The sequence below is a fragment of the Aquila chrysaetos genome, chromosome 24, assembly GCF_900496995.4.
Source record: "Aquila chrysaetos chrysaetos chromosome 24, bAquChr1.4, whole genome shotgun sequence".
Classification (NCBI taxonomy): domain Eukaryota; kingdom Metazoa; phylum Chordata; class Aves; order Accipitriformes; family Accipitridae; genus Aquila; species Aquila chrysaetos.
Genome location: NC_044027.1, coordinates 20790124 through 20814674, shown reverse-complemented (window position 1 = coordinate 20814674; position 24551 = coordinate 20790124). Strand labels below are relative to the sequence as shown.

The following is a 24551-nucleotide window of genomic DNA, read 5'->3' as shown; positions in this document are numbered from 1 at the left end:
AGAATAAATACGTAACATTTTTATTTTTGTATCACTATCATTTTAGTCATCAGGCCATCTGATTCTTCCTTTGTGATATCCAAATCATCTTCTACTTTGATGAACCCTTGCAACACTTTTATTAACGTATGGTCTACATAGATACAAATTCTGAGACAAAGTTCTTAACTGAAGTATTTAATAAAACTGGTAACAAGACTGGTTTTAAAGAAGTTCATTAGCAACCTTGCTCTCCAAAACATATTCTAAAATCTTTCATACTACCATCGTATTATTGAACATCTGGTTGCCTTGAATACTTTTAATTCTGTTCACCTAAATAGAGGTACTATATTTGTCAATAGCTAATTTTATAGCATTAAATCTACCTTGGTTGAGTTATTTAAAACCTTGGCTGCTAGACCTATGATTTAAGTTCTTTCAGAATTATTAGCCAGGGATTATCACCTCCTTTAACTGCAGCACATTCACATAATGACCAATGTGCTCTATGGTGTGTATTTCACAGCATTGTGTGGGTTAGCTCTTCTCCACCTCTTTTGTAAGCATTGCTTTGACATGCTTAAACCCCCCAAATTGTCAGGTTTATATCTTAAGTATGAGATTATTAAAAATAGTAATTTGAAATTGGAAGATGTTTTTAATGTATTATTTCCAATAGCATAGAGTCAACCCTGGACATCTTGGAGATGGCTTTAGGATTCCTGAACAAATTCCCAGAATACAAGCACCACAAGAATAAAGACTAGATTTTCATCTGCTTTTAACTTTTACAAAGATATTTAATTTTGGAAATCTGGTTAGAGTCATAAAGGAAGGCTGTCATTCTCGATTTTACTCAGGCATCCTGGTATTATCAGCTCTATTAATAAAATATTAAGAACACCAGACAAACCCCAAAACATCTTCAGCCAATGGCTTTTTGTTCAACTCTTAATCAAACTAACAGCCAAGTGAACTTTCCATTAAATTCCCCAAAACCTGAAGAATAGTACTTACTTATAATTGTCATCTTCTACAAATTTCTGAAGTTCTTCAATGTAACGGACAGACTTCAAATACTTTTGCACATGGGGCAGTGTTGTAAGATGATCTGTGGAGCATTGAAATAAAAAAAAGATGAACATTCACGTCATCCAAAATTATTCTTTCAGGGTTTTTCCTGGTTCTTATGGTTATCTTAATGGAAACAGAGGATTTGAACCTTCCTAAAGAATAAATCAGGCAGAAATATTACTTTGACTCTAAAAAGATTTGATTGAGCAAAAGTGATGCTCAGTTGTTAAAGAAAACAGATGCATTTCATCATCATGAAAGCTAGTGTATTTTATTATATGCTTTCTCACAAGTGGAAAAGAGTTATTTGCTGAAAACCTTGCTTGAATTTTGTGCTCACTGTTCTGGGGGAAATTAAAGCCTGCAGCCATGGCTGTTAGTGATTCTTATATGAAAATGAAGTGAAGAGACTAAAAAATTACAATGCTGAATACCAAGAAAGAAAGACACTAAGTTCAGAATGACAGAAAAATCCTTTGATGCATGGTGCACAGACAGGAACATTCCTTGTAGTATCTAACTTAACTTTTATGCTGTCGTAAAGACAACTGTTTATAAGGCACCCATTATTCCAGAATATTCAAGGTCATATTTTAATTTTCATTCTGACTTTAACAGAAGCACTCAAAATTAATGCATAGCAATGCAAGAAGCTGCCAAAACTGTAAAAAGGAAAGGGTTAGTGAAATAATAGGTTTCTTTGTCATTCGAAATACTCAAAGACAAAATGAAACTCACATTAAGAACATGATAGCTGAATAATCTAGCTATTCAGAGTCATACATTATTATGCCTAGTCCCTACCTTTAAATACTTTGTGTTACTGAAGCTGACAACAAAGGACAAGGGCTGGATACTTAAGCATACACAAGTTAATTTCTCACATCTAACATTTAGGTTTTTTCTACTCAAAACTCCCCAAAACTGTAGCATTTAAATGTTCCGAATTTATTTAATTGTACAGCTGCTCTCAAGGTTTTCCAGCTTTTCACATTTAAGCAATGAAAAGTCATGCTAAGTCACCAACAGTACGCTGAGTATTCATCAAGACCCCCAAACCAGCACATTTCTTGACATAGGCTTCACTAACAGGCTAGAATTGCAGAAATGAATTTTAGAGTAAAATCTTGTTAACAAAAAGAAGCAGCCCCTCATGTTCCTCACTTTGTCGACAAGTGAGGTGTGTAGAAAAGCTTAACACACAATTTAACAACTGTTGTATAGATTGAAATATTTGTATTTTGTTTTGTATCATCAGGATACTAACAATAAAATGATAATGAAATTAACACATTCTACACTCCAAAGACATCACATCTACTGCAAAGGAAAGGAAAGATATTAAGATAATTCTCTCTACCTGCCTCTGGTGGAAACAGAATATAACCCAAATGCAATAGCTGTACCTGACAGTATGTTATTTGTAGTCCACATGTAGCTGTAAACTCTGCACAACTTCTGTTATAGCTCTTACAATTTAGAATACATGCTTATTTACCTAATTTACCAGTAAGATTGAAACTGCACAGAAGTGGAAGCTACACCACTTACTAGTGTTCAATTCTACCAACGTTAGCCTCTCGTGTTGCCTTTACACAGGGCTGAAACCTGCTTTCACAATGTTGTACTAAAGAAATTTTAGTTTAGGCTTAACAGGCATAACAAGATTTACCAACCATAGTTACAGGAGACTTGCAGATCAGCTATTATTCGGAGAATATTGTTCATTTGATTGGATCTTTGTTCATTCTCCATAATGCTGCCTGAAGCGGGATATGCAGAATCAATGTAGATTAAATCCAAGAGATAAATTCCTGAAACAGACAAATCAATCAACCAATTGATCTAGTGTTTCAAACAGAAATAGTTGCATAATTTTTAATAAATATAACAGCCAGCAACTATTTACCCCCGCTATGGTCTGGGCCCATTAAACAAAGGAGCACTTGGGATTTGCATGTCAAAAAAATTCATAATTAGTGCTTGAGTTCTATGGCACCTCTTAAAAAAGGACAGAAAAGATTTTACTTGTGCACTTATGTAGGCTGAGCAATTTGCAGGACCATAAAAAGGACGCTAAAAAAAGAAAGACTGACAGCTGCCAGAAACCCCTGATGACGGTACAGGCAGTCTGCGTGGAGCTGGCAGCAAGCACGACAACCTCTGGCCACAACAAGTAGAGTTCAGCACTGTAGTGCCTTCCAGGTCTGCCGCTATTTACTACATTAAGATATTACTGCATGTTTTGGCTGAGGCTCCAAGCTGCATTTGCTAGAAGACAACAGGAGATGATACCTAGGTTTTGATTATGTGATGATTTAAAAAAGCAGAAAGGAAAGGTTTTTATTTATGAATTCTATAATTGAAAAAATGGCATAGTTATTTGCCTAGGCCCGGATTTCTCAGTAATTACAAAAAGATGGTGATTATTATAGTTGCCAAAAATGCTGATTGCTCTTACTCGTATTGCGCTTTTCCAAAGCGCTGGCTGACTAGACAAAATGTCACTTTTTGGTTGGTAAAGAAGTGTATTATATACAGAAGCTGTGTGTGACAAGATGTCAGCTATCTTCATCATCAAAAATACGCCTATATCCAATGTTTGGTAGGCAGGTATTTTGCAGAGTTAGTCTCTGTTGAACAGTACTTTTACCTTTACAAATTATGTAAGAAAGAAAAAGGCAGGCTTAAGGCTGAAATGAATTCATGATACAGCGTAACATTTCTTGCATGGCACCCTGCTGCTTTTTATCAACACATGCCATTCCGTTTCACACATACCATTATGATTTGTAGCGGGCTTCTTTTACAGCCCTAGAACAGTTAGGAAGCAATCACAAAGGAAAAATACTGCCCAGGAAGTACATACTATGTACTTCTATACAATCCAAACAATCATCAAGTTTGAGAAAACTGAATCATCACTGAGATTGCCTAGAAAGTTTTAGTTTTTAACTCTGGAAAATTGAAAGATAATTCTGCAACACAGTCTTGCAAAACTCGTGAAAGCTACTATGAAAGCATAATGAATGCAAGGCTCATCTACTTACTTCAGTAATTAACTGAATGCATTTAAATGATGAGGAAGACTAACACTCTTGCCTTTTGTGAGGATACTTCAATCAGTTTTAGTATTTCAGTTGTATGAATGCAGGGAAGGAGTACAGAGGCTCTGAGTGTGTGTGTAAAATTAATTTATTTTAGAACTTCCAGCTATACTCTCTGTTGATCAGACCTTGGGTGCACACCATAGGAAGGAACAAAGTCATAATGCACAGTACTTCATCTCTCAGGGAAGTGGAATAGTTAGTCTGCTGAGGCAGAGTTATAGCAATACACTTTGTCACCTCCAGTGTGATCTTGGCCACATGGGCACTCTGTGACTAAGACCTCCTGAAATAAGTGAGGTCAATCACCATATAAAGGAGACTTGATGCTCTTTTGCCTCTTCGTGGAGCCATGCAACAGCCAGACATACCCAAACTAGACAATACAAGAAAGAAAGTGCAGCTTCATCTATTCTTAATATAGGTTTTGCTTTTTTTATTAAAAAAAAAAAATCCCATAACTGCACGCCTAACCTGTAGGAAATACAAAGTGCTTAAATTTGTAACCATATAAATTTGAACATAGGTTTACAAGCAATTTATACAAAATTTACACAAACACAAAGCCATTGCCAGTTGTGATAAATAATAATGAAGTGGATGCAACCCAAATACTGTAATACCACTCACAGTAGAAATCTTTTACATGCAGTCTTCAATATTCTTACTTCTACTGATAAAATGAAGTGCAGATCAGATTCTGCTGGATGTACATTTCAAAGAGGAAACCACAGCTCACACAGTGAACTTAGAGCAAAATATAACTAAGTTCTAGCAAGACTAACGCAATGTTTTTGCATCTCAAAACTTAATGATTCTGTACGAATTAAAAAAAAAAAAAAAAACAAAAAGCTGTGCACAACAATGCGTGCCACTTGCTATGATTCTACTAAGCACTCCAGATAGCATGAAAGCTTGGACCAATGGAGGCAGCTCAGAGCAGTAGTCCTTTATCTGATTTTTGCACATCGTATAAACACAACTGCTAGCTAAAGGTGGGGACACATTAATCAATTTTTTTTGAGTTGACACAAACATGGCCAAACTGTATTTTGTAGCTACATATTATTTACCTGTTTCAAGACAAGGGTCTATTAAAATCCACTCTTATCAGCTCCTTTCTCTGCATATCTTGAAATCTCATGGCTATCGATGCCAAACATTAGTTAGCAACAGATCATGTTCCATCAAGAACTATTTTATTTAAATACAAGCTAAGTAGCAATATTCTAATCTTCTGTTAGACCTGAAATAGAATCATTCTGAAACTACACTGTAAAAAGTTTCTGTTGAGGCAGAATCCACTGGAAACAATAGAACATGGCAACTGTAATGCATAAGCCCTTGAGACAGCTTTGTAAACTGCAGCTTTTTCAACATTTTACCTTATCATTCAATTCACATATTCTTCTAACGGTTCAGTAACAGCACTGTCAGAATATGCTTTCCGACACTTGCCACAATAAACTAAGGTTTATACTTTTCTATTCCTATGAACTATGGAAAAATGTCTTAAAACATCACAGAACACCAACATTACCTAAAATATTAGAATAGCTATGAATAGTGTCACAGAAGTCTGACTCAACATCCACATCATCCCAAAATATCCCCTGGAACACCTTCCTCCAAATCACAGAAGAAATCAAAACCAAACTACAAGCTCTAAAAAAGCCCAAACACAGTACTGCGATCCCAGAAAGCTAACCTGATGCAAGTCTTGGTTTTATAGAGGGTTTTGGGTGCAAATTCAACTGGTAGAAGAAAAGAAGTAGATTAAAGAAACAGGAGACTATATTAATCCTCTATGTATGTGTTGGGGACTGGGTTAAGAAGAGTGCTCTATGTGTTTGCAAACCACCTTATGTACTAGGAGTTACTAAGTGATCGGTGGAAGATACTGTTTTCCTAGTAGCTAAATATTACAGAAATATTAATTGTTTCAGATAAAAATCAGTATTTCCTGTGAGTGCTAACTTCGCTCTTTCTGGACTAACCAGATATAATCATTTTTTAAAACATTCCCAGAATACCCCAAATTAAAGTTGTATCCCAATAACATTTATTTTTTCTTCATACCATCATTAGTTCACATACATAATTCCTTTTCTGATCTCAGTCTGCAGAGAAGGTGGGTGAAATTAAAACTCAGAAAAGAAGAATGATGAGAGAAATGTTTGTAAAAACATATCACATCTATAAACTCTCTAAGACCTTTTTATAGCAGGACAATGGTATTATTTTAGAGAAGAATTAGAATGTTAGAATTCCAATCTGGTGGCATTTTACGCATGCTTTGTGCTGGCACAAATAATCATAGGCTAACTTAGGGCAGAAGGGACCTCCAGAGGTCAACCTAGCCCAATTTCCTGCTCAAAGCAGGGCTACATCAAAGTTGGAAAAGGTTGCTATTTGCCCTGTAAGTTTAGGGGTGGAAACTCTCTGATCCAACTTAATCCAGTACTCCTTAACCATTCTGATAGTATTTTTTCTTTTTGTTTATATCCAGTTGTAAATTCCCATGTTATAACTTGTGACTAATGCCTCTTGTCCTTTCGCTGTGCACCTCTTGAGAAGAATATGGCCTGTCTTCTTTATAAGCCGCCCCTCCCTGACAACAAAATATGAATTTGATGCACAGGGCTGGAGAACTGCCCTTCATTTTGCTACCAAATAAAATTAGGAGACTAGCAAATGGGAAATTCTATTGCACAGAAGTAAATGCACTAATGAACTCTCATACATGAAACAAAAATTTCTCATCTGATTAATGGGTGAAATCTAGAACCTGACACAGATTCTTCCACAGCATCAAAATTACCAGTTTAAAAAACTGAGTAAGAACAGAAAAATTGCATGTTCTAAACAACAACATAAAATAGAAAATTAAATCAGTTTCACAAAACCTTTTCAAGAAGAAAAAGGTACGTCAGCCTGAGAACTTGACATTCACTAACATTTCTGGCTTTTCAGCAAATCCGTTATCAGGTGAATGTAAGCAACCTACTATCAAAATCCTCTGGCATAAGACCGAGCACTACCGGTATCTTTCTGATTGTATACTGTTGTTTTCCATTCCACACATCAAACTCAGCTGAGCACTTCCTCAGAAATGCATGATAAAACTTGAGTTCTGTAGGAGAACTGTGTTGTAAGCTGTAACAACAGCACAGCATTTCAGTGCATCTCAGACACGGGCAGGATGGTCTCAGAAACAGAACCTGCCTGTGAAGCTCTGCAGGGAGGATGGAACCTGGTGCATTTTATCCTTTCCAAAAACAACCATAGCTTTTCAGGAACATCTTTTTACCATTTATATAAGTGCTGAGTACAAAAGTATTGCAAGTTTATAGTTGCTATTCCAGTTCAGAAAATACACACAAAAGATGTTTTTAGTTCCTCTTAAGTTAGCAAGCAGCCCCAAATAAAATACCCGTTAGAGAAAAGATTCTTGTGTAAGCGTATTTCGCTCAGACTGCAAGTTATTATAGATTGTCCAAGTCTTGGGACTCATATTCCCAGTACTTGATTGCCAAGACGTCTCAGAGACTTGATATTCCTGTGCTATTTGCTCTTCCACCTCTGCTGAAGCCAGCCTGAAGCTCCTAATATATAAATTCCAAATTCTTTCCTTGAAAGAGATAATGCGTATTTCCAAAGCTTCAGAAGAAGGATTAGTAAATACAGTATCTTTTGAAAGCATGAATGATACACAGATTAAATATTTTCCATAAATCTTACTGACCTCAGTGGTCCTGGAAGGCAAACCCTTTACGAATGCAGGGAGAAAGTGCTGTACAAAATGTACTGAGTCTGCTCTGAATGCTGTATTCAGGTAGACTGAACAGAAATCACTGTATGTGCTCCATTCAGGGATCACTGCAGCTATTGCTAGTGTGTCAAAAACATTATCTCAGTCTGATTTTTCGTTAAAGGATTGCTCAAACATTTAGGGTCAGCTGAAAGGCAGACTTTAATTTAATATATTCCTAAACTATTCTGTGAGCTCTGCAGGGAAGTTAGTCCTTCTTTGCTGCGTAACAAAGAAAGGAACATTCTTTTGAGCAGGAAAATAGCTTGTGCAGCATAAAAATCTATCATATTTCCACATTAGATTTTCCATACTGTTTTTTGAGCATGTTTATAATTAATGACTCCCCCTTCACCCCATGTTTTCTTGCCTTGCCTTGAAAATAGCACTCTTAGTTTCAGGAAAATAGCTAGCTGGCTCACTTTCACTCTTCTAGCTTTAGAACATTAAATTTTCTTGATAAATTTCAACTATTAAAACAACAGGAAGTGCAACTATGCTAGTCAAGTGCAATTTTTTAAAAGGGAAGGCAAGCCAGTACAATGAAATGCATGGAGCACACCTAAACAACACACTCCTGAGAGAATTTCAGTATGCTTGCATTAATTACTGATAATAATCAGATCTTTGGAAGTGTATTAAGTTTGTGCAGTGAAAACAAATTATTTCTATGTAATCTCCTGGTAGTAAGTATGCCTCAAACTTACTCAGATTAGAAAAAAACCAAAACCCTGGAAATAAGATTTCCATCTGGGAAAATATAAATTCTTTCCGGAAATTAAAATGTTCTTATGTGTTCTCTAGTAATGTCTCATTACTATCATGTAGAGCTCTAAGTTACAGACCACCAGCAATAGTCTAGCAAATTTAAGAAAAGCCATGTGGCTTACTAAGGTTTTCTTCTTTACAGCTTATGAAAAAAAAAGACAGACCTGGCAATTTTGTTAGATTTTAGTAAGTACTGAGTATCTGCATAAGCAAAATCTCATTCACATGTTGAGTACACCCCATACTTCACTATCACATAGTTTTATAGCTCAGATTCAGTCTTGCCGTGGAATTTTGCATCTCTCAAGTGCTGTCTGGAAGCTCTCCATTAACGTTTCTACCCTGAGACTTCAGAATACTTTATGGAAATCCCTTGCAAGACTTTTTCACACTAGTGCTGTGCTTGCTACACACCTGTTTCTTCAGATCTCTGCCACCTTGACAAATAAGTGGGTCACTGGGTGACACTGGATTATGTCCAGCATTAGCCAGGCTGCAAGTGCCTACCTAATTTCTTTAGTTTTTAGCCTATTCATTCATGCATTCTGGAAAATCCTTCCACTGCTTAGGGAGGAATGGGTGTAGAAATTACATGAACTGTCATTGAAAAATGAAGAAACAGACATAGAGGCAGTGATAAGCAAGAACAAACTCAGTTCATTACGAACTGTTAATGCTTTGCTAGGAAACCATAAGGCCATGACTAAACTGTCTCCCAAGCCCCCACCAACCTGTGAATTTGGACTAAGAACCATATCCCTGTCAGACCCACTGACATGATAGATAGGAGAGTGCTCCAGTGGCCAAAGGTAATTTGATAACCCCACCAAAACCAAAAAGGATGTTTAGTCCTTGTAAATAAGTGGAATAGAGTTGGATTAACAATAGAACAACATATAAGCCAAATGGAATTTCCAGTCACACTGGAGTGAAAACAAAGAAAAAATATGGTTAGAAATCAGGTCAAGTTTTACAGTCTAGTTTAACTTCCTTCACTGGTCCAGACCAGTCCTTTAAAAATTTTCTTCCCATATTAAAAATGCTCTCTCTTGAAGAAGTAATATATCTCACAGACATGTGTACAGTTTATAAAGGAGAGGTTCATATGCCTCAGACTGTCTTAATGCTTTTAGCTTAAGAGCAACCTGGGCTATTTACTGATTTCTCCCAAAAAGTACCTTGTAAAAACCATTCTGAACTTGTCTTTGTTTCCATCTCTACACATTTCTATCTCTAGAAACATAGAACTGTGTATCATTAGAATTTATGTATGTTTTCAGTAACTGTTTTATTTGTTCTAACAAAAATAGCCTCCATTTTTGTAATCTGTGTTAGTAGTTTGGGGTTCTGGGCCTATGGATTAAGTATGCTGATATGCTTCTGCTTCCCTCAACTACAATAATATCACAAGCCAAAAGATGAGTGATGTTTAAAGGAAGAGGGAGTGACTGAATTTGCTTTCTCTGTATGCTTTGAGTACAGCTCTGTTAACTTACCTATAGCAGTATATTTTTGTCTCTGTGTCCACAGGCTTGGACGCAGAAAATTAGATTTTCACTTAAGAATATTAGCTGAAAAGGCCATCATGGTTAGTTTTATACAATTACACATTACCATGGACAATATGTTAAATCTAAGAGATCACAGTTAATTCTGCAACAGATTGCCCACTGATAACTATAACAAGAGTTATTGCTGATGGTTGCTGGTGCTTGCTGACACCTTTATGTTAAAAATCCGACAGCATTATTCTTTCCACTTATCACTCCTTAGAAGTTGCCTAGCTTCCACATTCCCATATTTCCTCAGCTTTGCAGGAAGACTAGCAGTCTCTGCCAGCAAGTCAGTGAACTGCATGTACATCTACTCCGTAAGTAACTTACTGAATGACCTGAGTTTGATTGTTAAAAAAATAACCTAGAAGAAATCATCTCTCCTTTGGGCACAAGGTCATCCCCAGTGTGGCCTGAACACAGCTTGTCCCTATTCTGTATGCTCATTCTGTTCTCTCACTCTCCTTTCTGGTTTCTTGGTTTGGATTTGACTGGTCTTTGCTGTTTATAAGAATGTCTGGGTTAACAAAGTATATACAAAAGCAGAGGGGAAAAAAAAAAAGAAAAAAAGACTTCATCTGTTTAGAAGCCAATTTCCTACAGGTTTGTCAAGATCAGCAGCACCTGCTCTTCCCTTCTCACTCTTGTGAAAGTTATAAGTACACATACGAGTTTATTACATCTCACAGTAGATTTCACATCTCTCAGATTTCACATCTCATGTTAGATTTCACATCATACTAGAGAAACATAAACTAGATAAGCACAAATAGCACCTTGGTTCTGCTTATATCTGTTTTGTTTCCATATCCCAGTCTTACTTACATTTGGGGGGGGGGGGGGGGGGGGGGGGGGGCGCGGACACGACCCAAACCTCAATTACTATTTTCAGCTCTTCTGAACTTACCTATCACAAGGGGTCCAGCCATACTGGGACCTGCTTCAGCCATCATCCAACACACGAGAGTTTCTAACATTTACACACTGCCAACACGGACCAGGCACCTTACACATCAGAATGAAGGAAAGAATGCCAATTTCCCCAGTACTGGAATGGCTCTGTAGCAGTCCGATGCCAAGTAAAACCAGACTGAGTCACCAAGATTTCTCCATGACCTGGAGTTCCTACCTAGATTTAGATTCCATATAGCAGCTCTTCACTATGCCCTCTTGCCAAGTGGCACATCAAAATGTTGAGTAAAGGCTGTAAAAACTCTATCTGCTCAGAGCCTCTACACTGCAACATGCCTTATGGCACCCTGGTTCAAGGCTACTTTCTAGCTATTTTGAGCAAGTTTTCAGCTATTCTCATTGATATCAAGGGTATAAACACCCTCTCAATCTGTATCAGCAGTTGTAAGCATTTCTTCAGGACAAACAGTTAATTTGCCATGACACTATACAGATGAGGACCAACAAGATACATGAGCAACAAAAAGGATGAGGGAGGGGTTAGCACAGGTCCTGTAAATTCCAAATAAAAGTGTAAGGAAATGAACTTTTTGTGCATAGTGGGTTACAGGTAGAAAGAAACCAAACTAATGGATTCCAATAAAAAATTAAACTGAATGTAACATGCTGGAATGTAACAGAACATAATTCTTTAAATACACATCAAGCTACACCTTTTCAATGGTGTTCCTCTCCCTCCCTCCTTTTAAAGCAAGAAGGATGGTTAGATTTTTATGTTTGTTTTTTTTTTTTAGTGTTACCAGCCTTCATCTGGGAAGTGGCATTTTGAACTCTTCTATATATATGATGTGATAATAGGAATAGATGAGAATCAGTTTATTTTGCTCAGAGGAATCACAAAATTATTCCCTTCAGCAAAAGACTTTAAGACCTGCTTCTCAAAGGAAAGGCTCAGGGTTGCCATATGCCAAAGAAAACACACAGCGCTAGCTTTTCAAACCTTGGCTTACATTTGTGCTACTGTGCACTGAAAAAAGCTCTCTAAGATGTGAAGCCATCAGGATATTTTCCAGAGGGTGAGCTCATGGGCAGCTGCTTCCACAGACAAAACATTTTCCAATGATACTGACTTTTCTCCATTGTTACTAGAACTAATTTTGCAGCTGGATATTGTATGCGGACAACACAGTATTCATTAGTTTACGGTATCATGGAAATAATAACACAGACTAAGGAAAAGCATGGCCAAATAATCCAGAAATAAATTTATCAATGGAAATCATACTGTGTAAAGGGGACCGATTATTTTTAAATTGGCAAAAAGAACTGTAACACCTAGCTCTTAAATTTTTATTGCAGAGCTCAAACAAAGCAGTAATATTATTGACAGCTTAAAGATAGGGAAACCGAAGTACAACAAAAAAGTCACCTTGGAATGTAGTGGTCAATGACACCCAGATAATGCATTTTGAGTGTTTCATCCACCAGACAGCAACTTCCAAGTCTAAATTTCATTGAAAAAGTATTTATGGAGAACTGCAGTGTTCAGCAGGATGCAAACCTAAGTCTGTACATTTGTGTCCTAATTCACAGTTAAGCTTCTCCTGTTATTTCTTTATTCAATACTCAAGGCTTCTGAGAAAGAGAAAATAGCACTGAGGCAGATAATAAATAAGCACACTTTGGAGTTGATGGGTGCTAACAATGTGCTCTTAAGAAAAATAATCCCAAGCCTTCTGAAATTGGTGCTTATTCAGCTTCACCCAATTCTGATGAACAACAACTCAAGCATATAAGCTTTAAAATTTTCATTAACAGCTGTGGTGTGTGATTTGTTCCTCATTAAGACAGACTGACATAACATGCTATGAAAGACAAAATACTTTCAGTTCAGTAAATCACATGTACAAAGTTATACCAAAGAGAAAAGCTGGGATGGTATTACTTTAAACCACAGCTACAGAAACAAATAGAAATGTGTTTTTTAAGGCATTTGCCTGGAAGTCAGAAAATCTGAGTTCAAATTTTCTGTTAGAGATTTCTCTGACCTGGGCAAGTTATTGTTATCCTCTATTTTCCACGAGTTCAGTGAGAGAGAGAGCATTTCCCTGTCAGAAAGACCTCATGAAAATAATTATTATGAGTGGGAAGACTTAACAAAAGTGGGGTTTAAATTCCTTATACAAAATATGTAATGATGTGCAGCATGTAAAAGTATCAGCACCATTTATTCTTAAGAATTCAGAATTTCAAATCTCTTTTGGGGGTTTATGGCAATCTGCAGGCACCAGGTGTAATCCGAAACTTACAGTACCCAGAACTGTCTCACAAATACACGCTGTTGCAAAACTGATTGTAAAAAAACAGTGCTGATACAAGTTTTCAATCTTTATCTTTCTCAATTGTGTCTTTTTTTTTTCTTTTATTCTTTTTTATAATGGATATAAAACTATCCTGTGAAATAGTAGGGCTAACAAACCCAAAATTAAGTGGTTAAAGCACACCACTACTGTATACTTGACATGTACTTTAGTGCATAGTGCTCTGCTAGGGGTCTGTGCAATTCTGCAAATGCAGTTGTTAGGAAACAGCTTCTGTATGGTATTTTTGTTAGTCAGACATTCACTATTTTGCAGCAAAAAATAATTAGCTGATGGGGAAGTATTTCAGATTAGCCTGGGGACTTCAATTTGTTATTCTTACTTAACATTTTGATCAAGTACTATAATAATCTTTCACATTTGTTTGCTCAATTGTACTGTTACTGTGACAACCACAAACATGTGCTGTAAGAGAACAACAACAACAAAAAGAGAAATGTTTTAATGGACAGATTTAGTTCCCTAGATATTCACAACCCAGAAGCCCCTGAACGCTCATATGCTGCAGTGTGGTATGGATGTCTGGGTATAGAGCATTCTTTTAGTACAGGAAGCAGCGTCTACAAGACACGCAGTAACTGGCACGCCTAACAGAAGGGAACCTATGAAAAGTAATTATTTTCCATTTTTTCTCCCCCATAGTTGAATAATGACACTCGTTTGATAGGAAAACCAGAAGAGACAAAAAATATGTTTCCAATTTGTAGTCAGCTGTATTTATGAAAGCCTTTTCCCACATACAGTATTGTGGTTGTATCATACTAAATAAAGCAGAGAACAGAGGGAAAGCAACTTATCAATTAACTAAGTGGTAGAAAGTCCAAATCACTACAGTCAGCAGTCTGTAAAACCAAAGACACCATTCTTAGGAGATTAGCTCATAGTCAGAAGAGCCAACAGTTTTGTGGTATCATTGGTTTCAAGAAGACTGGATATTTTCCATGGACTAAGGGCTGGAAAATTTTTCTACAAAACCGAATGTATATACTGGTTAACCTTGGTAGGAGTCGAGTACTCTAAAAACAACTGAAGACAAATCTTTGCCAAGGCAACAACATGTGATTTGTAATACATATTGCCGGCACAGTGCCCAAGTGAATGGGATCACTCACAGGAAAGTAAAGGTGGGATTATGACCAGGTTTATCACTTCTATCTGATGCCACCTAGCCAGAACATAGCATCAGTATCACACACATGCACAAATGCAGAACTATAATGAGGCTGACTCAAAAAGACAAAAACCATTCTCAATTAAAAAGATTTGTATGATTCTTCCAAATTCCAAAACAGCCGTTCTTGCCGTTCTCTAGCATCTTCCCTTGCATATCATCAGTCTAATGAGAGTGAGAGTACTCACAATACCACGAAAGCTTTTTTCCAAAAACACAGGTAAAAGCAATGCCTGTAATGATGTTGCTAGTAAGTTACTAAGAGAGGAAGTAGCTAATATGATTGCTTTCTGGAACATTAATTTTTCAACAAAAGGATGAATTGAAAGATACATTTTCTGTATTTGCCAGTCTTTGTTGTTGTTGTTGTTTTCTGAACATTCATCTACGTGAAAGGGAAAATAATTATAGCTTCAAACTTTTGTCTTTCAAAGACACTAATGAGAAGCACCTTAAAAACATACCAAGAAGAGAATTTTCCTTATACAAATCCTCATGTAAGTAAAGGAAAAAGGGAAACTTTAAAAATAGATGCCTTTCTTAAATAAGTTACAAATATATTAACTAGAGCTTTAAATAATTATTTAAATTGCTTTAAAGCATTTTAATGATGGTTGCTACAATGAGAGTTGCCAGCAATAGCTTGACATGAAAATATGGACCACAACTGTTTTCATGTTGAGACTGTAAACTATACAGTTAATTAACTTTTCAGCTCTTGATAGACTTGAGAACCTCTGCTTATTATTTACACTTTCAATAGGGAGGCAGATGCAGATTTGCATATGTATATTTAAATCAGAATCTCAAAACTGGTCCCCAGTACAGCTTCATTGGAAAGGATTTAGAGTATAGCCTCTGTCTACATTTTCTTGTTAGAACAGCAAAGCTGCTTGGCAAAATCCACACTAATACTACAAACGCTAAAACACGGACTGAACTAAATCCAAATAACTATTGAAGTGAGCATCTTATTTACTGTTTCCGTTAGCACACAGAAATGTATCGATGATTAAAATGTCTCAAGAGAGACATTAAACAATTACGAGATGGTCCCATGGATGACCATCAAGATGGCTACAGGGTTGGAAAAACTTGTCAGAGGAAGAAAGGTTAAAGGAATTGGGTCTATTCAGCACAGAGAAGCGAAGGTGCAGGAAGGGGATCTAACCAGTCTTCCAGTACCTAAAAGGCAGTTATAGAGGTGGAAATACTCTCTTCAGAGTGATTCACAGCAACAAGGCAAGAGGCGATGGGGGAAATTCTGTCTGTATATAAGCAAAAATTCTTCACTGTGAGAACAATTAAACATTGGAATAGGTTCCCCAGAGAAGGAGTGCAACTTCTCTTGCTGGAAATATTCAAGATCTGGTTTTATAGGACCCTGGATAACCTAACCTATACCCTTGCTTTCAACAGAATGTTGGACCAGATGATCTCCAGGGGTCCCTTCCAGCCATGACTCTATTATTCTATGATGAATGTTATAAATGTGCTAGCCTATGCCTACACATGTATTATTGTAGGACAGTTTGGAGTACAGCAGTTATATGGACTAATTTGCTGTAGCAAAGCTATGCCTGTACAAGCAGACAACTGACACTGATTTTAACTGCAACTAAAGCAAGTACTTCAAGCAATCTCTTTTATCATGAGATATAAGCAAAACTGACCTTATAAAAATGTGCAGCTAGAGAGAGCACCTTATTTTGGCTCGATCAACCTCCGCAACATCAACTAACAAAATTAAAATTTGATGCTGGTAGGACACACATTTAAGTATGTTGTAAAGCTAGTCTGGTGAATAAGCAAGAATGTGTTAATTATTTTAACTACAGATAATCAATACCAATATTGTACCCGAAACAGTGTTACCTCTTATGCTGAGCAAAAAAAGCACTGTATGCATAGCATGCAAGTCTGCAGCATTTTTTGACTTGAAATAGCAATATATCAACCAAAACCCCAAAGATGTTCTGTACCGGGCTGTTTTCTAGATTATATGTAATTTTTTAATTGAATCAAACTAACTTCTCATACCAATAATCATGCATATGCTTACTATACAAACATCAATTTCTCTCTTTTCTGGTTTCAGAACCAGAAAACACTACTGAAGGGCCACATTACCACTCTGGGCTTGTCTATACCTGGAAAGCATAGACAAACTATTTTGGAATATTTACTCTGGAACAGACAGTCTATTACAGGCCCAGCATTCCTCAGGAATGATCACATCCAAATTGAGACATTCACTGGAATAACTACTTCAGTAAGTTTTCAGTGTAGACAGTATTCACCTGAATAAAACTTAGGGATCATTCAGGCAAATGTAACTCATGGGTTCAAAAACTTTGTCAATGTAACATCTATGCATACCGTAACTCTAATATACAACTCTACCTCCATTAATCAAACACAAAACCACAAATAATTCAATAATTGGAGTGAATGTTCTGAAAATTATTTTACTTCATGGCAAACAAGATGTAACTGCAAACAACAGATGGTATTATGTACAATTAGTAAAAAAAAAAGTGAAAATAGTTGTAGTCTGTTACCTCTGTCAGAACACAATCTAAAATCAGTTTGTAACTATATTTTTAAAAAGACAGTACTTCCATAAAGTATTAAAAGATCTGTTCCAACCGACTCTTGACAGTAATGGCAAATACATTTTTAAAAAATGGGTAACAATAGTAATGGAAACTACACTGTCATTATTATAGTATATGCATGAGTGCCAAAGCAGATCTACTCACCAGCAATAGCTTCAACAATGGGATATCATGAGTAACTACATTATTGCTAAACAAGTCCCTTGAAAGGCATGAGCATCTTTAAAATTAAGCATTCATTCAACAAAAATCAAAACAAAATTCCAGCACTGATAAAATGTTTAACTCCACCCTCTGCCAATAGCATCTCCTATACCGCTGTCATGGTTTAAGCCCAGCCAGCAACTAAGTACCATGCAGCTGCTCGCTCATTCCCCACCCACCCAGTGGGATGGGGGAAAGAACTGGGGGAAAAAAGTAAAACTCGTGGGTTGAGATAAGAACAGTTTACTAGGAAAGGAAGGAAGGAAGAAAAGGAAGAGAAAAAAAAAAAAGAATTGGAATATACAAAACAACTGATGCACAATGCAATTGCTCACCACTTGCTGACTGATGCCCAGTTAGTTCCCAAGCAGCGGTCTGCCACCCCCCGCCAGCCCTACTCCCCCCAGTTTATATTCTGGGCATGACATCACATGGTATGGAATATCCCTTTGACCAGTTTGGGTCAGCTGTCTTGGCTGTGTACCCTCCCAACTTCTTGCGCCCCTCCAGCCTTCTCGCTGGCTGGGCATGAGAAGCTGAAAAAAGACTTGACTTAGTCTAAACACTACTTAGCAACAACTGAAAACATCAGTGCGTTATCAACATTCTTCTCATACTAAATCCAAAACATAAAACTACATCAGCTACTAGAAAGAAAATGAACTCTATCCCAGCCGAAACCAGGACAACCACCCTGTTTCTTTTGGCTCCTTCTACACCTAAAAAGAGAAATAATGATCACCAGCTCCAGAAAAACAGTTCAGATCACACTGCCTTCTCAGAAGCTGCAACACCCGTTGAAGCCTTAGCTGTGAGCTTGAATACATCAACTGTTTAGATATCCCTAATCTGACCTACAAGGAGAAAAGTAACTCTCCAGCCATCTATGACTTTTAAGAAAGCAACGTTACAAATTTATCTTTAAGGTAGATTATAATATGCAGTTTCCAGGAAATGTTGCTTAGTAGCATGCCTTCTTATAAAATGCAATGTTACTACGTGCACACAGGTGGCAACCAAACACAATACAGTTCATTTTCCTAAAAGTTTTAAAGATAAGTTTTTTATATCTATTTGGCAGCGGTGAGGCCACATCTGGAATACTGCCATACAGTCCCGCTGCACCTCTGTACAGGACAGAGGTCAAACTGGAGAGGCCAGCACAGGACCACTAAAATGGCCTGGGAGCAGGAGCACTTGACGGATGAGGACAGGCCTAAAGAACTGGGCTTGTATAGTCTGGAGAAGAGATGGGGCCAAAGGCGCAGAACGTAGCTGTGGTTATTTCCCTAATAAAAAGGAGCATGTGGGGGAGTTGCAGAGAACAGAGACAAATTTTTCTCAGAGATGCACTGTGACAGGACAAGAAGCAACTGACACAAACTGCAGCAACGGAAATTCCAATTAGAAGGTGGAGGGGACAGACGGATGGACGACAGAACAAAAACCAACCACCCCTCAAAAACCATTTTAAAAGGGGTCAAGCACTACACCATTGCCCAGAAAGGCTGTGAATCCCCATCTCTGGAGGTTTACAAAACTCAGCTGGACAAGGTCTTGAGTAACCTAATCCAGTTCTTCAGTTAGCCCTGCATTGAGTAGGAGGTTGAACCTCCTGCGGCCCCATTTTCTATGTGATTTTCTTCCTATCCCCTGTAACTTGCTGATGTGGCTATGGAACTGGCCTGTGCACTGTACTGTGCGCATGCTGACAGAAACCTATGTAGAGAATACCAATTGTGACAGATACTTTAGCAAATTATGCCCTTACTAAATACTATACTTTGGGCAGTAATATGAAGGTGAAAAATGCTATTTGTAAAATATGTGTTTAGGTAAAACCTAAGTATGCTGTGGAGAATCATTTCAGCACATGCAAACAAAACAGATGCACAGTACAAGAACATGTTCTTTCTTAACGCAGTGAAATAAATTTTACTTTTAACGTGTGCACCAAAAAGGAAACAATTATTTTCACAAAATTTACAGGAACAGCAAAAAGAATCTAAGTAGTAAATTAAACACTAGTCTACCCCTTTCGCTCTAGAGGTCTAGCTTAGTCAAAATCCAATCCCACCCTAAAGTTCCCTCTCAGTTTTTGGAGTCAAAGAATAAATGGGCATCTTGTAATAAGGTGCATGTGTTTTGTTACAGAAAAGCTGTAATCAGTATCAATGAAAACCAACATTTAACCGAGACTCACATATAGAAAAAAGACGCATCAAATCCGTAAGAATAAATTTTACCAAGGCAGCTTCCTCGAGCTGCTCATTTGGGTGGTTCATCAAATTGTTTCTGGTCTTAACTATGGCCACACAAAGTGTATCATGTCTCCAGACCTAACTTAGTTCCTGAGTTAGTCCCATTAATGAGAGCTGTAAGAAATGAGGAAATATTCACACAGCCAACTGATATTTAAGCCTGAAGCCCACATCTGTTTCATACAGTCATTAGTACAAGAAGACCTGTTTTCTTGTCTCTTATTAGCTCTGTAATTAAGTATTTTCAATAAGTAAAACAGTCTTTAGAAAACTCTATTAACAAAAGGTTCACAGTTAAAACACAAAAATCCTTTCCAGGCCATATAATACCTTGCTTCCTTTCCACTAAGCATTTTTGCTCGTTCACTCTACCCTATCAACCTGCATACGTTTGTACATTCTGAAATGCAGATCTTTAATTGAGATGTTCAAAAGTATCTTATACTAGATGCTATACTGCAGCATTATGATATGTTAGAAGTGAAAGATTTCAATAAATAAACAGAAGAAAGGAAAATAGATATATAAGGCAGGTTACTGAAGATTCACTGGGCGCATAAAAAAAATAACTTTTTTCACTGAAGTTTTCTCTGAGAAAGCTGGTAAACTGGAAGCTGTGAGCATTCTAGTTCTTGGATGAGTTTAGAAAGAATCAGTCTTTTCCCTGGTCCAAGTGTGTGACAACGGCCTGTTCCTCATTATAGCTCTATCCACAAATGTGATTGTATAATGCTTACATTTTTCTTTCTCAGTCATATCTATTTTGTGTCCTGAGTCATAAGAACAAAGCCAAAGCACAAGATAAGTAGATGTGTCTCAAAATGTTCAATCTAACTCTTCAATTCTTTTAACAACCATGAAATAAGAAAGAGTAAGCTTGGAGTTAAGTAATTATTTTCACCAAACAATAAATTAGGAAAAAAATGTGATTTTAGACTTCGCCATACTATTTGTGAATTGAGTTTAATTCAATGAGTAGTTTTGGATGGAAGTTTTTCTGTTCCTGAGCTTCATTTGCTGATCAGAAGAATAACTGTAATTTGCTTCTTTAATTAAAAGCTCAACACTGAAACGTTTACCTCAGGCAGAGCACTCTGCTAACTTAAATCATTAAATTGCACTTCATTTTTCATATTTAACATTGTTCTATACAGTTTTGAATTTTTTTCTACAAATAAAGGAAAAGAAATAGTCTTCCTGTGAAGGATACGTCACTAACAAAGTGCCAATGCTTTTAATTGCAGTGGTATTACTTCTATGAGTGTTACATCTACAGACCAGCCTTTTCAAACTTCATTAACCTTCCCATGGTTTCTCAGGTCTACCATGGCAGCCTTTCTTTGTAAAGAGTCCTATTCTCCAAAGAGACTTTAAACTAAACTAATGGGTAACATCAGTCCTGTTAAGAATACAAAGAATATAATAGTGACCCAATATGACAGGCATTTTCTACCAGTGCTAGGCAAAGACAGCTGGAAATACTAGTGCTTCTACAGTGACATTTCATTGTGGTAAGAATTCACAAGTTTTAAAGGAAATGAAAGTAATACAATTTCAGTGAACTGACTTTTCAGTTTTACAGCTGATTTAAAGTGCTTCAAAGAAAACAAATTCCTAAAAGACATTCTTTCTTACCTTTTGATATATCAAATCCTCAACTGAGCAGCCTACCATCATGTTGCATCTCATGCAAACAAAGACTGTTGCTGATCTATATAAAGTTTTACTCTTCTTCTTCACTCAAGCACACTGGTGACCTCAAGAGAAAATCTTCTAGAAGCAGGGCTGCTAATCAAAAAGGCCACTCAAGAGTGTCTCTAAAGACTTGAGACTTCTCAAAGTCACTATTACCTGAACACCAAAGAAACCAGCTTAACTCAACTAACTCACTTTCAGCCACTCAAATAAAGTATTATCATTGCTTCGTACTTAGCCATCCCAAAACTAAAAGAAGGAAACAATCCCATGGTGTTTCCTGAATAGCCTCACCCTAATGGATCACTGGAATTAATCATTCCACCTTTGTCACTGTAGCAATGAAGCCTAATATAGATAACCAAGACAAATAAGTGCAGCATAAACCAAGCAACTTTCAAAATAAGATACCAGTGTGTGAAAGAAAAAGTTACCAGCAATTCAGATGGAATTATGTTCAGGAATTTATGCCCCAAATCACCTCTGACAGGTGCAAATCATTTTCTTACCCACTGAAACAATTTTAAAAATTCTGAAGCTGTCTGGAGCTTCCTAGCAAAGCTTTCCCTCTGAACAAAGCAGATTTTCTCAAGAGAACTGCCAGTATTTTTTTTTTTTTCATTTTTCCCCAAACCCCAACTATTTCCTAATGCTTTTCCCATGAATCAGGAAAAAAAATATTACAGAAGATTAAATATTGTAATAGTGATTCATTTCAACATTTTTAAATATATGCTATCAAGTGTCAGAAAGCAGAGAATGCTTTGAAAAAGAATATAGGAAATAGGCAAAGGTACAATAGTTGCTTTCCAGATGTAGCTTCCTGTCAGCACTGAGCTGTGTGGTTTAGGGACTTCCTGAGATAGATCTTGTATAAACACTTTTGTGTTTAAGTCTGGGTGGTATTTTTTCTTTACAATGTTTTGTCTCTGAATCTCCCTGTTCACTTTTTCTTTTTCCCGCTATTCCTCCATGCGCACTTTTTTAATTTTAATTTTTGGTTTCAAAAGATCTTGTGGCAAATGAATTCAGCAATTGAACGGCACACTGTCTGAAAAACTAATCAGTTTGATTTCTCAAAGTTTGCCTTTTTAAGATTGGCACATTCTTATCTATTTTGTTTACCTTGAGCTTCTGATCACTGACTCAAAGTTAACTTCTATGACCAGCTGTTTACAGTATTTTCACCAGTTCTCAAAGCCAAGTCTAACATTAGACCACTCCTTGCTGACTGAATTACTCTGATGAAGACAACTGTCAGCTTTCACAGCCAGAAATAACTGGCTATTAGTATCCTACTATTAGTAGGATCTGTTATTCTCCAATCAGGGATTTAAATATAAGCTGATCTCTGAAATTCTCAGTATGAAAAGCAAATGGAACAACTATGAAATGTTTTGAAAATCATGTCATTCAGCCTAAAGCCTTTAACAAAAGCAATGAACTCTGCTGCATAGTATTACAAATCCAAGGAAAAGACATTCCCATTTGGTCCAAGCAGAATGCCCACGAGGGCCAATTCCAATTTTCTCTTCAAGCCTTCCCAAAGGGCAAACACCCTAGTGTTATCCAAACAATTCAGATATCCTATGAACACCTGGCACATCCAAATAAAAGCTCCCTGTCACTTATCAAGTCGGTGCAACTTTATTTTTCCCAATAGACAAAACTGCAACAGACTGAAGAAATAAGGCGGCTTTGTGATACAAAATTTGGAATGACCCATATACAAGTTTCCAGGAACAAGCTATTCAGACAGCTTTAACAAGACAAAAAAGCGCTCAGTACTTAATCGTAAGGTTTATCTATGTAATAATATGTTGTTTCTTATTCAGAAAAGAAGACCATCAAAGAAAACGGGTTTGGCTATTTTTGATCTTTCAAATATTTTTATTTATAACATGATTATCTGTAAGAGAACATTAATGACTAAAAAACACATCACAAGAGAAGTCTCTACTTAGTCTCCTTCATTGGGTAAAATTTTTAGGTGTTTAACTGCACTTATTTAAGTACCCTAAAATCAATGGAGAATAAGTATATGTTAAAGAGCTTAAAAGTGTTTATGGATGATTTATAAATATGGTCCTAAATAAAGAACTTTATCTTTGGGAACTCTTGTATTTCCAAGAATCTTGGTGCTCTGGGGCATAACAGCAAGTTAGGAACCTGTATTTTTCTACAAAAGCAAAGAATCTGAAAGTGTTCATTTTTAAATGAAAATGAAACACTCAAGTAGTAATCTAGGTAGGGAATCACCTTCCTAGCTCTGTAAGTAGTCAGGAATTTGAGAAATTGATCAGCACAGGAAATAGCCACCTCAGTATCTTGGCAAACACTCACAGCAGCCCGCACCCTGCACTCTTCCTGCTCCCCGCTTCCCTCCCTTGAGAAACTCTCTACAGCTGTAGGCTGAAAAGGCACCTTGGGAATGAAGGAGTGTGAATCATATGCAAGTTGAAAGAAAATTTAATGGGCCTATTGCTAAATCTGTCAAAAATGAATAGAATTATCACATTCTGGTTCAATTAAACCAGCTTTTTCAGTATAAAACTGAATATAATAATAGTGCATATATTAATTATGCACTAATCAATATATTAATAATAATTAATATTAATTATAATAATAATTCCAATAGTGCATTGGAAAAGCTTTGGACTGCTTTAATCCTAAGTATCCAGACTACACTACTTAATAGCACTGAAATGACCACTGCAGTCCCTAGTTGTGTGTCCTCTCTCTTTACATACAGAAAGGAGCAAGCTTTTGAGTTAAATTAGAAAATAATAATGCAAGAACAGTAACTAATTAAGAGGTGGTAATATTCCCTGCAGGAATCCCAGGCCATACAGTAAAAGTACAAGAAACTTAAGCCCAAGGCATACTGAATTACTAGTGTAATATATTTAGATGTGTTTTTTTCTGACATAGTAGACATTCACTTGTAAGATGGAAATAATTATTAGAATAGCTACTACTTGTCCACGTTTTAACTTGAACAGGAATCAAGT

General features: G+C 36.7%; 1 protein-coding gene across 8 annotated transcripts in view; it reads right to left on the bottom strand.

Moving 5' to 3' along the window:
* RALGPS1 (Ral GEF with PH domain and SH3 binding motif 1) overlaps positions 1-24551 on the bottom strand; it is a 134213-nt gene that overhangs the window by 36495 nt on the left and 73167 nt on the right. For all 8 annotated transcript variants that reach the window (XR_005931239.1, XR_003921252.2, XM_029999351.2 and 5 more), the window contains 2 exons: positions 2733-2870; positions 1000-1093 (listed from right to left, as the gene is read on the bottom strand). Coding sequence is in view for 6 of the 8 variants with exons in the window: in XM_029999351.2 (XP_029855211.1) it covers positions 1000-1093; positions 2733-2870 (232 nt within the window). In the remaining 2 variants the exon portion in view is untranslated. The remainder of the gene's footprint in view (positions 1-999; positions 1094-2732; positions 2871-24551) is intronic.